The following is a 17643-nucleotide window of genomic DNA, read 5'->3' as shown; positions in this document are numbered from 1 at the left end:
AAGTTTCAGATCCCATATCTGAGCTTGAGTATGGGGACCTCGTCTCAGGCTAGTGTCGGGGAACAGTGGAGGCAGGAGGAACTTCATCCCCCACACCCCTGGTCTTCAGTGATGCATCTGAGAAGGCTCTGTCCCAGAACTTGGGCTTCTCAGATGCAACACTGACACAATGCAGTGGAGGCAGAAGACAACACAGAGTGCACCTGTGCCCGCCAGTTCTGAGAAGGGGGAACTCAACTCATCCCTGGTCTTCAGTGATGCATCTGAGAAGGCCCAGCACTCAGGTTTCTCAGATGCAACACTGAAGACCACGGACCAGAGGAGAAAGTGGAGGCAGAAAAGGCCACAGGGAGCACCTGTGCCTGTCGGGTCCAAACAAAGAGGAAAACTCAGGATCCCAAAACATCTGATTAGGCATCTTCAAAAGGCCTCTGTTCAAATGCCCACCAAGTCTCTGAGGGCACCTGTGGCTGCCCCAAAGGTGCTCGCATGCTCCCCACATGAAGCATCCATGCCAGACAAGATCATAGATAGGCCAAAACTAAAGATCCCTGAGCCACTTTGATCTGAGCTGCTGCAGCAGGGAGCACCTGTGCCCGCCAGATCTGAGAAGGGGGACCTCACCTCATTCCCGGTCTTTAGTGATGCATCTGAGAAAGCCCAGCACTCAGGTTTCTCAGATGCAACACTGAAGACCACGGAGCAGCGGAAAAAGCAGAGACAGAAAAAGACAGAGGGAGCACCTGTGCCTGTCGAGTCCCAACAAAGTGGAAAACTCAGGCCAAAAGGCCTCTTTTGAAACACCCATGCCCAACAAGCCTCTGAGGGCACCTGTGACTGCCCCAAAGGTGCTTGCATGCTCCCCACATGAAGCATCCATGCCAGACAAGATCGCAGATAGGCCAAAACTAAAGATCCCTGAGCCACAGAGATCTGAGCTGCTGTAGCAGAAGCCTCAAGCCCCTTCTCTGAAGATAGAGCCTGTCTGCTGTGCACCAGTTATTGACAAGATCGCCGAGTGGAAATATCCTTAAAACCCCGAGGAGCTGAGCAAGGAGCTGCTGAGGCAGCATTTGCAAAATGCACCAGTGCTCCTGCCTGCCGCAAACCTCAGGATCCCTAGGCAGCAGAGGGAGAAGTGGGAGCAGCAGCAGAGACAGCTGAATATCCCACAGGAAGTGTCTGTGCTTGCCTAGACCCCACAGAGAAAACTTGTTCCACCGTGTTCCCCACAGGATCCACCTGGGTCTCCCCAGAAGAGGGTATGTCCATGGAGCACAGAAGTTTCTGTAAGATTTTAAGATTTATTTTAAAAAAATAAACATTGCCTTCAACTATGCTACTATGTTTTCTAGGTCCTCTATTTAAAATCCTTTTATATTAAAAAGATACACCTTTAGATTTAGTCTAAGCACTCATTAAACCTGCCCAGCATTGCACGGTTATACATGTATCTGTTCCCTCAACAGGACAATGTAGGTCTGTGTCAGGCACCGCCACTAAAACTGTGTGTGGAAATTGACAACCATCTCAAACTGAGAAGCTACAACCATCAAGCTCCTCAGAAAACCTCTTCACAACTGAAGCAGAGAACTCAGAGCCTTCAGCCCAGGACCCAGCTGAGCCGGAAAAGAGCATTGGTGAGACTCTCCTATCTCTCAGTTTTTACTTAGATTTCGAAATTAAACGCTTTAATAATTTACTCTGGGGTGATAATCATATCATTTTCAATTCAGACCCCTCATATTGAAATGGTAGAAGTCTTTAGATTTTCTTTAAGAATCTCTCATTAAATCTGGTCAGCGTCACATGATTATGTGTCTTCCTTCAACAGGACAGTGCAGGTGTGGATCAGTCGCCCCCACAAAAAAAGCAGCGAATGGCGATCAAAGTCCAGACAGTCGGATCCAGACTGAATAGAGCAATTGACTAGTTTTATGTAGCATATTCACCAAATTGTGTGTAATTTCAAATCTTTAAAATATATATTATGTTTGTACATGCCTTATATGAGTGCATGCATAATAAAATTAATTAAATATGAACTGTGTATGTATTTATTTGTCAATGACACATGAATTAGCACTAGTGTTATATAATCAGATCCTTTTCATCTGCTGTCACTGCACTGATTAAACTCCCACACTAAGCCAAAGGATAGCATTAAAACAACAAATATAAGTCATATTTATGGCTGAAGACAATGGGTATATAATACAACTGATTCACCATTTCAGTGTACATGTTCTTGCAACAATAGCCTGCATCCTAAACATCATCAGACGTATCTACTTTTAGGCAGCTTCAATGGGGCATTTATTTGGTGCATGTTTCACATGTGCAGAAAAACTGAATCTCTAAACATCTATTCATAAATATGTGTCTATAAATGAAGTCATATATTTGCATATACACTGTGTGCAGAATTATTAGGCATGTTGATTTTCTGATCATATTTATTTTCCAGGCACATTTGACCAATTCCAAACCACAGTAATCCTAATAACTACTATAATTTAGTATTTAATAATGTGTAAGTGATAGATAATTGTTCATGAAGGCTGGAAATGAAAAACACCTTATATCCAGGTGTGCAGAATTATTAGGCCTGTTTTCTTTTACAGATAAATTGAGCCAAAAAAGAGATTTAACTCGGACTGAAAAATCTAAAATGATGAAATGCCCATGAGAAGGATGCAATACTAATGCAATACTAGACATTGCAGGTAAGGCATGACCATTGGACAGTGAAATGCTCGTTGGGTCAGCAGGATCTGACAAAAACATGTGGCGGAGAAAAGACACTGCAAAAGAATTAAGAATTAAGGTGAAGAATTAAAGGGTTAGTTCACCCAAAAATGAAGATTCTGTCATTAATTACTCACCCTCATGTTGTTGGACACCCGTCAGACCTCTGTTCATATTCGGAACACAAATGAAGATATTTTAGTTGAAAGCTGATGGCTGAGAAAGGCTTCAGATAGGCCTCCATTGGCATTCAGTACATTGACACTTCCAAGATCCATGAAAGGCACTTAAAACGTCGTTACAAAGTCCATCTCACCACAGTGGCTCTACAATAATTTTACGATGCGACGACAATAGTTTTTGTGCGCAAAAAAAAATCAAAATAACACCTTTATCCAACTTGTTCTCGACTTCCGTGTGTGCCTCCACGACGCATGCGCGAGAATATGACGTAGCGCCGGCGTTCGGGAATCCATGAAATACACACTTAAGCCCCATTTTGAGCACTACGCCGAGACCTAAAGCACGATCAATGTAGAATCCAACAGCTTAGACACGCGCGTCTTCCTCTGCTCGTAAACAAACCGCTTCTGGGTCATCTGTCCGAACGCCAGAATCTGGCTGTACGTTTTGGGAGTTCATTTTAGTCCATCCTGAAGTCCATTTTGCAGAGATGAAAAATGAACTCCCAAAACTCTGGCTTTCCAGAGTCTCTGAGAAACTGAAGAAAATGCAAAACGTGTTGCAAGCGTCCCCACTCTCCCCTACATAAACTTAAATTTTACATTTGAAAAACTTTAAAACATGATATAGCCTATTGTAGGCTACACCTACATTATCTTCAAAGTTTCGATTTTCAACTACAAAAAACGAATATAAAATTACATGTTAAAATATCTGAATTGACAAACCGTAATAATACATTTAGTAATTCGAATATATTTGACCTTTAAAGCCACGAGGTGGCGCTGTAATCATCTCATATTGTACTCATGGATCATATGCATCGATTATTTGACAATTAAATTAGCGGATAGCCTATGTTGTAAAATCTGAAATAAACTGAATTGAATTTAACTGAAAAGTTAAAAAACTCCTGTGTTACTTGAAAAAAACTTTTTAAAATTGTTTCTTTTTATTTGAATTAGATTCATATCAAGAGTCTTCTCTCTCTCTCTCTCTCTCTCTCTCTCTCTCTCTCTCTCTCTCTCTCTCTCTCTCTCTCTCTCTCTCTCTCTCTCTCGCATGTCTTTGATCACAGGTTTGGAAAAGGGCAGCTGTCGTGCTGCTCCCTCCTACAGAGCAGAACAAACGTTATATTCATCTGCCTCTGAAACTCCCCCGAGCAACTTCAGGACAGACGGAGCACAATAATATCATTAAATGCAGCTGGACGCAGACACGCACACTGTCTGATCTGATCCACTGTCAGTTCTTACAATGTGGAAGATCTGCGGTGTCCTGGTCGCCTGGGCTCTGCTGCTCAACCTGCATGTGCGAGCTCAGTCTCAAAACAGGTAAGTTTCTTCAGTCATGATGCGCGCGCACTGAATGCTCATGTATGATCACAGATATCGCGGCGCGGCGGATCCTCACATACGAAACTGCTGTGCGTTCATGTGAAAGTTGTATGATTCATATAGGCTGTATTGCAAAAATGAATGCTGCATCGATGCGGGTGTTTATTGTTCTTTCTCTTGTCTAGACAGACCTTCACGTGTGGTGGGAATATCACAGGAGAGTCGGGTGTTATTGGTAGTCAGGGTTATCCGGGAGTCTATCCGCCGAATACCAAATGTGTGTGGAGAATTACTGTAAGTAACTGATTTACTCGTATGCCGAATGTAAATGACATGCGTCTTAATAATAGATAAAACCATTTGCATTTCCTGAAGGAAATATCAGAGCCCTGTAAAATATAATAGTTGCCATGTTAAGGGGGGCTATAGTTAAAGTCCCCATGAAACCAGAATCGAACAAAATTAACCAATCAGAATTTGTCCTGTGACATAACGTAGGTTCGGTAAGTAAATTTATGAAATAGAATGCCGACTGAAATCCGTTTCAGTCACACACAGACTTTTTTGCTTTTCCGCAATATTTACTAATAGCCTAGTCTATGGAAGCTTGTTTCTGGCACATAATAAAAAAATAAAATGTGACATTTTATCTCACAATTTTTAATTCCCACAATTCAGACCTCACAACACTGAGACAAAAAACATCAGGATTGCTCGATATAATTGGTATAACTGATATTGTGGCTTATTTTCTCTCAATTGCAAGATTATATCTCGCAGTTCTGACTTTATTTCTCGCAATTAGATATAAACTCAGAATTATGAGGTATAAACCCGGATTTGCGAGAAATAAAGTCAGAATTGCAAGATAAAAAGTCGCAAATACCTTTCAAATTTTTTTTATTCTATGGCGGAAAAAGCCTCTATAATAATCAGTAACGCCGCATTCACATGGTGCTTCGGCATCAACGCTTGACGGAGGGCATGTCTGAAGCTTGGTGTTGACGCAACCATCACAATGACACCAGCCAATCAAATGATTTCTCCAGTGTTGCATGAACGCAATTGGCTAGCGTCTGCGCTAGGGTATTTGCATAGGCGATCTGATTGACTGACGCCTGCGTTGGCGCTTGAAAAGTTGAACATTTTTCAACTTCTGCTGCAAGCAACGCCAGTGTTGTCATGCAACGCAACCCACAATTCAGTTCGGCAACACCTGATTTAACCTATTCATAGTAAATGAGTGTCAACTGCTCCGTAATGGCGAAGAATACAAAAACACATGCAGAGAGAAACCAAGAATTTGTTATATAGGCCTAGCAGGTTACAGAAAATGTTTTTACAGATCTCAAGTTAGCATAGACCCTTACCAGATCTAACATTTGTATTGTATGTGCATTTATATGTTTTTAATACACAATCCATCTGTTTATCCAGGAATGTATCCATACACACATAAATAGCATACGTATACAGAACTTCTTCATTGAATACAGTGCATGCTGTGAAATATTGCAGTCTGAAACATTGTTCAGTAAGTACAAAGTTTGCATTTTAGAACAATCTCTAACAAGTCCGTTTTTCAGAACTTCAATCTTAAAAAGTTTAAGCTGAATGTTTGAATGTATCTGTATGTTTAGTGTTTTGGGGTGAAATAAAAAAAAAGAAGTCAAATGTGGCTCTGCAATGCATGTACTGTGATGATGATGCAATAGAAAGTCGTGGCAAGAATCAGTGTGTGTCTGGTTGTAATCTGTGTTTGGTTTGGCTGTTGGCCACATTACATCCTTGTGGCAACTCCAGACTCATTCTAGCATTTTATTACATTGCCATCATAGCATATAAGAGACTCAATTGGTGACCACTCTGACTAAAAGGGATCGTCCACTTTATTTTAAGAATCTTAATTATGGCAGAGACTGATTTCCATGTTGCTGCAGTAAAAATACAAATAAACATATACTGTATAAGGTACTGGTCAAAATTGAGAAACATTACTATTTGTAATTTTTTTGAAAGAAGTCTCTTACCCTCATCAAGCCTGCATTTATTTGATCAAAAATACAATAATATTGTGAAATATTATTACAATTTAAAATGATGGTTTTCGATTTGAATATACTTTAAAACATCATTTATTTATGTGATGCTGAATTTTCATCAGCCATTACTTCAGTCTTTAGTGTCACATGATCCTTCAGAAATCATTCTAATATTCTATATATTCTAACAGTTGTGCTGCTTAATATTTTTACAAATCTTTTCAACATTTTCTTTTCTTTTCAACATTTTATTCATCAAATAATCCTGAAAAATGATATCACAAAAATATAATCAAAAAAAATCACAAAAATATATTAGAATTATTTCTGAAGGATCATGTTACACTATAGACTGGAGTAATGGCTGATTAAAATTCAGCTTTACATCACAGAAATAAATTATATTTTAAACTATATTCAAAAAGAAAACCATTATTTAAAATTGGAATAATATCTCACAATATTACTGTATACAATATATACATATATACACATATATATATATATATATATATATATATATATATACTGTATGCACACAAAACAATGTTGGTTAACACTAATGTGTTACAATGCTGTGTTACTCACTAAAAAAGTAACAATGGTGTGTTACTCACTAAAAAAGTAACAAATTGCGTTTTATAACTTTTGTGTTACTTTTTCTCATCTTGGCTATTCTTTTTTTTGGACATATACTGAATGTGTTTTTGTGAAAGTGAGATGAGTAAATGCATGCTCACAGTGTCTAGAACGACAATATCCATCATGTTCACACCGCGCACACAACACCTCTGACCTTACTCATGATTTATCTCCCCATGAGGACAGGAGAGCTGTCAGTCAATGAATGGGACAACTAATTAACTTGTGTTACATATTTGAAAAACTAACTCAGATATTTTGTTGTAAATGTAAGCATAATGGGTAACACTTTATAATAACTACACGCTATGAAGCATTAGTTAAGTAAATAGTTAATCCATCATTTATAAAGCATTAATAGACATTACGCAGTTTGATAAATACAGCTATAAATGCTTTATTCTTGATTTATAAACATATCTATAACGTGTTTAATAATTGTATTTTCATACTTTATAAATGATCAATTTATCATTTCCAAATTAAGCATTACATTATTTACAAACCAGTTATTTAGGAGTTGTCAGTTGTTCATCAGATCATTTAGAAAGTGTAAGTAAATGATTAATAAACTATTTAAATATACATTTATACATCTTATTAGGGGTGTAACGGTACATGTATTCGTACCGAACCGTTTCGGTACAGGGCTTTCGGTACGGTGCGCGTGTGTACCGAACGGTTACGAATGCAATCTTCAGTTAACAGTCGACTTGTTTTAAGCGCGGAACACACTTCAGTCCTAGTTCCCACATGAACATATTAAGTATTCAGTTCATTTTATCACGAAATTCAAACGATAAATGCCGTTTTGACGCTCTTTAATGTGACGACTGATCACTGTAGACACGTCAGCTCAAGCAGCCGCGGCGCGCGCGCGCGTGTGAACGCGATCATCTGTGAACGCGATCATCTCTTCCTAAAGAATAAACATTAATTAATATCTAAAGGTATGTTGAGGATACATTAACACTGAAACGAATCATATGTGGTGTAATCGCTCAATCAGTGTTTCAACCGCGGAAAGACGTCAATATTAAAACAGCTTGTAAACAATGTCATATAGCATCACATTTACCTCAGGCAGTCATTCAGTGTCCACAGCTGTTAGTTAACTGGAGAAATCAAATATTTTGCTAAATATATGCACTATATTAGCCTATATATTCATTATATTCTACTTAAAGGGTTAGTTCACCCAAAAATGAAAATTCTGTCATTAATTACTCACCCTCATGTCGTTCGACACCCGTAAGACCTCTGTTCATATTCGGAACACAAATGAAGATATTTTAGTTGAAAGCTGATGGCTGAGAAAGGCTTCAGATAGGCCTCCATTGGCATTCAGTACATTTATACTCCCAAGACCCATAAAAGGCACTTAAAACGTCGTTACAAAGTCCATCTCACCACAGTGACTCTACAATAATTTTACGATGCGACGACAATAGTTTTTGTGCGCAAAAAAAAATCAAAATAACACCTTTATCCAACTTGTTATTGTCTTCCGTGTATGCCTCCACGACGCATGCGCGAGAATATGACGTAGCGCCAGTGTTCGGGAATCCATGAAATGCACACTCTAACCCCATTTTGAGAATTACGCCGAGACCTAAAGCACGATCAATGTAGAATCCAACAGCTTAGACACGCGTGTCTTCTTCTGCTTGTAAACAAATCACTTCTGGGTCATGTGTCCGGACCAGTCTATGGTCCGAACGCCGGATCTGCGTCATATTCTCGCGCATGCGTCGTGGAGGCACACACGGAAGACAATAACAAGTTGGATAAAGGTGTTATTTTGATTTTTTTTTGCGCACAAAAACTATTGTCGTCGCATCGTAAAATGATTGTAGAGTCACTGTGGTGAGATGGACTTTGTAACGACGTTTTAAGTGCCTTTTATGCGTCTTGGGAGTGTAAATGTACTGAATGCCAATGGAGGCCTATCTGAAGCCTTTCTCAGCCATCCGCTTTCAACAAAAATATCTTCATTTGTGTTCCGAATATGAACGGAGGTCTTACGGTGTCGAACGACATGAGGGTGAGTAATTAATGACAGAATTTTCATTTTTGGGTGAACTAACCCTTTAACCTGTTAGTGATGTATTGATTATTTGAAAATGAAAATGACACTCACTGTGTATGATTATATTTCAACAACGAATTGGAGAAAAAACATAATTTTAGAAATTAGATTTAGAAATTAATGCAAAAACAGCCTTATGTGAAGCTTATGAGTTTTGATTATTATACCTGAAAAAAAATAGCAACTGAATTTAGGCTAATAGTTTTGGTTCTGTTGTTAAACTTTAATATTAATGTGCAAGTAAGGGCTCCTTATATAGTTTACACAGCAATATCTTCAATAAACTTTTAGTTATAATTTAATTCATTTAAGGACAGACACTTTTTTTCTTCAGTAAACTACCGTTTAATAAAAATTAATAAAAAGCAATTTTGTAAAACTGCTGTACCGAACCGTGACTTCAAAACCGAGGTACGTACCGAACCGTCAGTTTTGTGTACCGTTACACCCCTACATCTTATTATTTACACATCTAGTAATAGTTACTCAGTGTGTTAATAAATGCTTTATTAACATGTATTCCTACTGTAATTCATGATTAATTCAGGTAGTTATAAAACATTTACTAGTTGTCTATTTTTGTCCTATTCTGCGTAATGTCTATTAATGCTTTATTAATGATGAATTAACTATTTTATTAATGCTTAACTAATGCTTCATAGCGTGTAGTTATTATAAAGTGTTACTGAGTAAGGTGTTACTTTACCAAGCGGCAACCTCCTACAGTTTCTCTTGAAGCCAATACGGAAGTGACTTAAACTGCAGTTCATCGACAGGCCACTAGAGGCTCAGGCTCCAGAAGGGAGCAGAATCTCATTGAGCCCCATGTTAAAATGTCCAACTTTACAGCAGAAAAAAAAAACATGTTTACAGCCTGGTACAAATTGTGGTTTTGGTCTTTACTGCTAATTTTGCCGTTCATGACAACTGTGAGGGGGAACTCATTCGTTTACATTATATAAAGCCTTAAAGTTCTGCATAATTAAGGGCGTGGCCACTTTGAGTGACAGGTGGATTGTCGTTTGTCTGCTGTCTGTTAGTCATCGCGTCACCTCAGCTCCGCCCACGACCCGCCTCTTTGCCCATTTTCTGTTATCAGGGAGTGATGCGCTGCCAAGATGGCAACGGCCAGCTCGTCCCTACTTCACGTTTCAAAACTGCTCTTCAGAATCCTATGGGTGACGCCACGGACACTACGTCCATATTTTTTTATAGTCAATGTACTTTACTCATTCCTTGAAAAAAGTAATCTGATTACGTTACTTGTGTTACTTGTAATGCATTACCCCCCAACACTGTATATTTGTTACTATAGTGCATTGGAAAAGTATTTTTCCATTCATTTTCTCCATAGGCTTCTGTGTTAACTGGCGCGAGGGCGGGACATCCTGTCACTCACATGAGATCCACCAATAGCAAACCACAATGATCCAATCAATTCCCGATTGGCAAAAACAAGTCCCGTCCTACATGTTTTCCTGTTTGAGATGCAGTTTCACTCGGATATACTTCACAAAAGAGAAGAACAGGCTATGACAGCTTCTATTTCATGCTGAGTTTAATGAACTACCCCCATGAAGCACTGAGAGTGATGTAATCAAATAAAAAATGTCAGTACAATATAAACTAATGACTATAAGTGTAAAGTATGTTAAATTGTTTTAAATTTGTGTCAGATGTCTGTGAACAGAATGCATTCTCTCACACTTTAGTTTAGGTTCCAATTCTCACTATTGACACTATTAACTACGACTTTTGCCTCAATAAATTCCTAATTACTGCTTAGTTGTTAAGTTTAGGTATTGTGTAGAATTAAGAGATGTAGAATATGGTCATGCAGAATATAATATATAATTTCTATTAAACATCCAATATCCTAGTAATATGCATGGTAATAAGCAACTAGTTAATAATGAGAATTGGATCCTAAACTAAAGTGTTACCGTGCGTTCTTATCTAGTTGGGTCTCAATATGACGTCTGCTTCTTGCAGGTTCCTGAGGGCAAAGTGGTCGTCCTCTCATTCCGTTTTCTCGACTTAGAGAGTGACAACCTGTGCCGGTATGATTATGTGGATGTTTATAGTGGCCACGGCAATGCACAGCGTCTCGGCCGCTTCTGTGGGACTTTCAGGCCGGGAGCCCTCGTTTCCACAAACAACAAGATGCTCATACAGATGGTTTCTGATGCCAATACAGCTGGTAGCGGCTTCCTGGCTGTGTACTCTGCTGCTAACCCTAATGAACGGGGTAAGAACATCATAAAAAATTATGGACCATAAATTTGGCAGCTAATAAGATGTTCACTCTATTCAGCTCAGTGAGCCAAAGGAATTTATTAGGCGTTTTAAAAGGGATAGTTCACCCAAAAAATTTTAATTCTGTCATCAGTTTCTCACCCTCATGTCGTTTCAAACTAATAAGACTTTTGAAACATAAATGAAGATATTTTTTTATGAAATCTGAGAGAGAAAGTCTATTCACCCAATGGTTGAAAACCATCATAAATCTCATCATAAAAATCATTAAAAAAATCCAAATGAATTGATTGGTTTAAATTTTTTTATGACATCCCATTCTTAATCCGTAGGGTTTATTATGGAGTTGGCCCACCCTTTGCAGCTATAACTGCTTCAACTCTTCTGGGAAGGCTTTCCACAAGGTTTAGGAGTGTGTTTATGGGAATTTTTGACCATTCTTCTAGAAGCGCATTTGTGAGGTCAGGCACTGATGTTGGACGAGAAGACCTGGCTTAGTTGCCCCGTTTACATGCACACTTTTTTGTCATTCCGATTAAAATCATTCCGATTGAAAGATTCGATGGACAAGTTTACATGAGACGTTATCTAAACCAATTTGGTGTTTACATGTGCTTGATGCTTTCAATCGGAATCATTTTGTGACATGCGCACACAGTTTGTCTGCCGCATGAGATTCGTAACGCTGCCAGTTATAGTAATTGCGACGTTCGTGGATCAATAGTTCTGTGTTGGTCATTTTGATATTTATTTATTTTTCTGTGGGCGGACATGCAGTAGTTTAACCTAATTTGTCCTAACTAATACAGTGGTTATTTCAACAGCTGTGAATCATGAATCCCGCGGACTCTGAATTAAATTCATTTATTTTGAAAAACACAAAATTAACAATAAAATGCACCCAAATTATTAATAAAAACATAGGATATACAGTGAAACAGACGTGCCGAGCATCATTACTAGTAGATAAATACTAAATAGATATTTAGCATAGATATTTCAGATGATTAAGGAAAAATACCATGATCACAGAGGTATAAATATTAACAAAATGAATTAACCCTCTGGTGCTCTTCGTTTAGGGGTTGCATTTGTTGTCTTCCCGGTCATAAGTGACCGGACACCTAAATATTAAACTTCCTCCACCCCAGTAAAACCAATGCAATTTATTTTTCTTCAATAATATTTGTTCTTTTTAATTTTGTATTTTGACGTGATTTGATGGTATTTTTTAATATTTATGCAATAATTATGGTCTATTTTTGCCACTGAAAATTATACAATTTTTTTTGTCGTAATTTTTTATTTTTATTTTTTATTATTGCAGTATTTCAGGTTAAAATAGAGACTAGGCCTTCAAAATAATTTTTTTGAAGGCAGATTAGCGCCCTCTTTTGGAATTATTTAAGAAATCATGCAACCATGGGTGTAATCACTAGAGGTCTCTATGGAGAGGCTTGAGAATTCCTTAGTTCTCTTTTGAACACATTTAATTATTGTTTTTTTTAATGGATTTTAATATATATTTAATATATATATATATATATATTTTTTTTTTTAAATATAGATTTTTTTTTTTTTAAATATAGATTTTTTTCTGTGAATTTGTGTTTTTGCCCATTAATTTCCTATGGTGGTCATTTTTGACCGAAGAGCACTTAGCATGCTCGAATCATGCCCTCAATTTTTTTTGTGTGTTTACATACCTAATGCTAGAAAAGTCACCAAGTTTCATATCATTCCGATGAAGTGATTTTTAAAATTTCAAAACAGAAAATTTTCTGGTCAGAAATGACCAAAGAGCACCAGAGGGTTAAAGTAGATCGTGATAATGTTACTTAACCAATTTGAAGCTGTTGTTGAACCTTTTTTTATATAACTGACAAGAAATGTCGAAACGCTGTCCTCTCCATCCACTTGAATGTGTTCCGCTCTAATTCATCCCAAAGGTGTTCTATCGGGTTGAGGTCAGGGCGCTCATCCATGTCTTTATGGACCTTGCTTTGTGCACTGGTGCGCAGTCATGTTGGAACAGGAAGGGGTCATCCCCAAACTGTTCCCACAAAGTTGGGGGCATGAAATTGACCAAAATGTCTTGGTATGCTGAAGCATTAAGAGATGAACAAAAGTCTGTCCCACTTTATATTAGGTGGCCTTAACTACTATGTACTTATATAAAAAAATAAGTACAATGTACTTATAGTGTTCATATTGTATTGCAAAACATTTTTACTGATATTGAGGTGGGATAGGGGTAAAGTTAGTTCTACCAGAAAGACTCGGGAGAATAAATACTGTGACAATTATCCATTTATTTACAACCCAGCAAGCAATAAAGTACTTTGGCATAGGCCCCGTCCGTAGCTCGCAATCTGAGGGTCCGGACTCTACATATCCTGCCTGAAGACGAAGGCAGAGGCGCAGCCGACCCCCCTGTGAGGTATGGAAGGGACCATCCTGGTGGTGGTGGGGTGGATGTAGGGAAGGATTTGACTTGGAGGTGGTGGGGAGGATGGCGGTGAATTGGAGCGTCAGCATCTGCGAACTCAGACATGAGTAGTTACCGATCTTTTATACCCAAGTATTAGAATGTGATTGGATAGATAAAAAGTTGAAGTGACGTGACAATTAAGTCTTCCTGGCAGAACTCATGCTAAAGCTTTCAAGGACAGGTGTGGTGGTATGGGTAGGTTTAAGGGTAGGGTTAGGTGTAAGGGAAGTGTCAACAGTGTAATTATAAATGTAACTACATATATTAATTACAGATGTAATAAAAGGCAGGTATCTTTTAATATGTAAGTACAATGTAAAAACATCTATGTACACAAAAAGTGCATTGTATCAAAGGAATAATTTAAATATTAGTACATTGTAGTTAAGGCCACCTAATTTTCACTTTGGGTGAACTATCCCTTTAAGGTTTACTTCAACAGTTTGTTAATTTGTTTTTGATGGAAATTCTGTGTTTATATGCAATCACACTGCCCAGCTCTTCCAAAATATGATCCATGTTTCTGTCCATAAATTCAGATGCTATTACGCTCAAATGTGTTTACGAGGGCAAAGGCCAACTTAAATGAGCAGTTAAGAGCTATTTAACATCTGACAGTACCTAGAGAAGTCAGAGGTCAATATAATGCTAGCTGGAGAAGAGAAATGGACATTTAATGCCCCGATATAAACCGTTTCCGTTCAATATTTCACTGAAAGACCTTGTCGATTCACACAAAAGGAAGAAAAACCTGGTTTTACTTTGACTAGTTAATATAATGGGATTTTCTCTGCAGGGTCTGACAGTTGATTTAGAGCACGCTGGAAGATCTGGAAGCTGGAGAACATTGCTGTGTACTGAATTTCATGGCATGATGTGGAATTTCTCACAGACGTTTTCCCAGTGAATCAGTGATTGGTCAGACCCCCAGAGACTGTCTTGCTCACGGAATAACTGTATAAGTGACGAGACGTCTGCTTGGCTGGAACAAGACAGCTGGAATGTTAATGATTTAGATTGTGTCTCTGTTTTAGTCCATCAGTAGTTAAAACACAGCTGATGCGTGTTAGTAACAATGGAAGCTTGCAGTTAGAGCCGCACAATTAATCGTTAAAAGATCACAATCTCGATTCAAACACCCATGCGATTTTATTCCTAAATGACAAGGATTTGCTATGTCTATCAAACTTTAAAAAAAGTACAAGATAGCAAACATTCAAACCTGCGTTGGCGCTGCTGCTTACCCAGAGAGAGCTTTTCAACCACACAAGTATCACTATTTCTGTTACAATAATTCAAATTATCACAGAAGTACTGGGATACATACTTCTGGTTACACTAGTTACATACGGGTTTAACTATGTAATCAATACTATCTTAATTTTAAAAGACTTAAAAATGCACTTGTCATTGAAACATTCATTCAAGAGATTCGTTCAAAAACGCTGATTCATCCTGTAATGAAACAAGCGAAGTCTTTATAAGTGAGTAATTGAAACAATCATGAAAACCCAATTAAAAAAATAATAATAATAATTCATTCAGATTAATTAAATAAATTAAATAAAATTTTGGCAGAACCTCTAGTAAATGACGTTATTTTGTTTAGCTGTCTCAAGAATTGTTTGAGAATCGGGATCTCTATGTTAAAAAATAAATAAATACATAAATCGTGATTCTCAATTTATACAGAATCTTGCTGCTCTACTTCCTGTCATCACATCAACACAGTTTTGTGTTAAAAGCTGTGCCAGTGCTTTGTTTGGTTACCCACTATGTGTGAGTCTTATGAAAAAAAGGTCACATTTGACCTTAAATTAATAATTATATGTTAGAATATTATATATAATTATTAGAAGTAATAATTATTAAATATATTTTACCTTATTTTATTCAAATTGATAATCAAATAAAATGTTCAGGACCACTAATATTTTCCACATTATTTTCACATTAATTTTGTGACAACTAAAAGATAATTTTGCTGATTTTCAACCAGATTTGTATTGTTACAATGTATATTTAATAATATATGTGAATGATTAAGATGTACTGTATTTGTCAGCAAAAGAGCTGTCAAAGAGGAGCATTGCCAAAATCAAACATGTATTAGGCCATGTGTCTCCATGCGTTTTTTCACGCAGCTGGCTGGCGTATTCAGTTGTTTTCAATGGGAGTGCTGCGTTTTTAGAACGCCATGAGTGTAACGAGGCGCTGAGCAAGAGTTGAAGAATGTTCAACTTTAAGTAAAAAGAAAAAACAAACTATCTGTGAAATGAGGTACTAGTAACACTTCCGCGGATATTCTGTATCATAACAAGCAAAGAGTCTCAACTGGAAAAAAAAACTCTCAAGCACTCACAGCAAGACATTTTCAGCTGACTAAAACGCTTTGGTGGACACACAGTCTTATGGGTGTTGTAGTTTTTGTCAAAAGGGAACACCACAGCCCTTTTACTTTGTTTCTCTTGGATGTAGCACCGATTATATTTTTTTCACGTTCCACTGCGTAGACTGCCAAGTTTTAGTAAAAGCTCATCTTGCTAGTGGTGAATTGCCCCTTTAAATATATTTTCCATAATGTAAGTTTTTAAAATAGAAAATAAAACAAACCCTCAAAAGTAAAATATGTAGATATAAAATATGCCAAAATATGCATTTTTTGCATATAGGCGACACCATTGTCAAAATGATCCCTGTTCACACTGATCCGCGAAACTGACTAAAAACACTGTATTATGCCTCCAGGCCAGTAGTTGGCGATGTGACTTTGTAAAGAAACCTTACGCACCTATAGACTGAACACATAATATGCATGCTCATGACGCAGAGGTGTAAAAAGTATCTGAAAACCATGTGTAACCCCTCCGTTCCAAGGGGGACTCGAACTCCGGTCCACCGGCATGAGAGTTGGAAGCTCTAACAAGGAGGCTAAAGGCTGCAACCTCTAGCGCCAGTCGTTAGAATGTCTCTTGAGATCAGAGGAATGAGGTTTACTCACACAGCAACTACTAGCTGGCCTCCGTTACACATACTTGAGTAAAAGTACAGATTCCTTACAGCGAAAATTACCATTACAAGTTACAAGTCACAAATTCCAATACAACTTGAGAAAAGGCCTTAAAATATCTGATTTTGACTGTACTTTACTCATACTAAATATAGGCCTGGACACCTGAGAGACATACCAGTGAAAATATGAAACAATTGATTTGTAAGATGAGAAATCATGTTTATTTTCTAAAATCAAAATAAAACCGATGACACCTCAATATGGCAATAAATCAAGGTCGACACAACAGCCTCTTAATGTCTACAAACTCTCAAGTCTCAGTTAAGCTCAAGTGCACAAAAAGGCCATAAGTAAACCAATATCTTTCAAAAAGGTCCCGTCAATATAGAGGATAAATAAAATAATGTTAAGTAAAATTAAATAGTCAAAGCCTTCTTGCACTGGATGTGCTGGTTGCGATTCCAAAAAATAAGAAAGAAAGAAAAATATCCATATTTAACACATTATAAAGTAAAATATCTATCTTCCGGCGGACCGCCTTCCATTATTTCTTGTTAAATATGGATATTTGTCTTACAAAAACCCATCGATTCACTTCAGAAGGCCTTTATTAACCCCCCCGGAGCCATGTGGAGTACTTTTATAATGGATGGATGCACTTTTTTGGGCTTCAAATTTTGGGCCGCCATTTACTGCCATTATAATGCTTGGTTTAGCCAGGATATTTATTAATATAACTCCGATTGTATTCGTCTTAAAGAAGAATGTCATGTTCACCTAAAATGACTTGTGGATGAGTAAATCATGGGGTCATTTTCATTTTTGTGTGAACTATCCCTTTA

The 17643-nt window shown here is 37.6% G+C and overlaps 1 protein-coding gene across 1 annotated transcript in view; it reads left to right on the top strand.

Annotated features, from left to right (window-relative positions):
* The first annotated feature begins 4001 nt into the window (after positions 1 to 4001).
* Positions 4002 to 17643, top strand: part of pcolce2b (procollagen C-endopeptidase enhancer 2b) — a 29434-nt gene continuing 15792 nt past the window's right edge. Inside the window, exons 1-3 of the mRNA XM_079805479.1 lie at positions 4002 to 4265; positions 4454 to 4562; positions 11034 to 11289. Coding sequence (XP_079661605.1) covers positions 4189 to 4265; positions 4454 to 4562; positions 11034 to 11289 — 442 coding nt within the window. The 5' untranslated portion in view covers positions 4002 to 4188. The remainder of the gene's footprint in view (positions 4266 to 4453; positions 4563 to 11033; positions 11290 to 17643) is intronic.

Source organism: Gobio gobio (genome assembly GCF_949357685.1).
Source record: "Gobio gobio genome assembly, chromosome: 23".
NCBI lineage: Eukaryota > Metazoa > Chordata > Actinopteri > Cypriniformes > Gobionidae > Gobio > Gobio gobio.
Note: the sequence above shows the minus strand (reverse complement) of the source record. Positions and strands in the feature narration are given on the sequence as shown.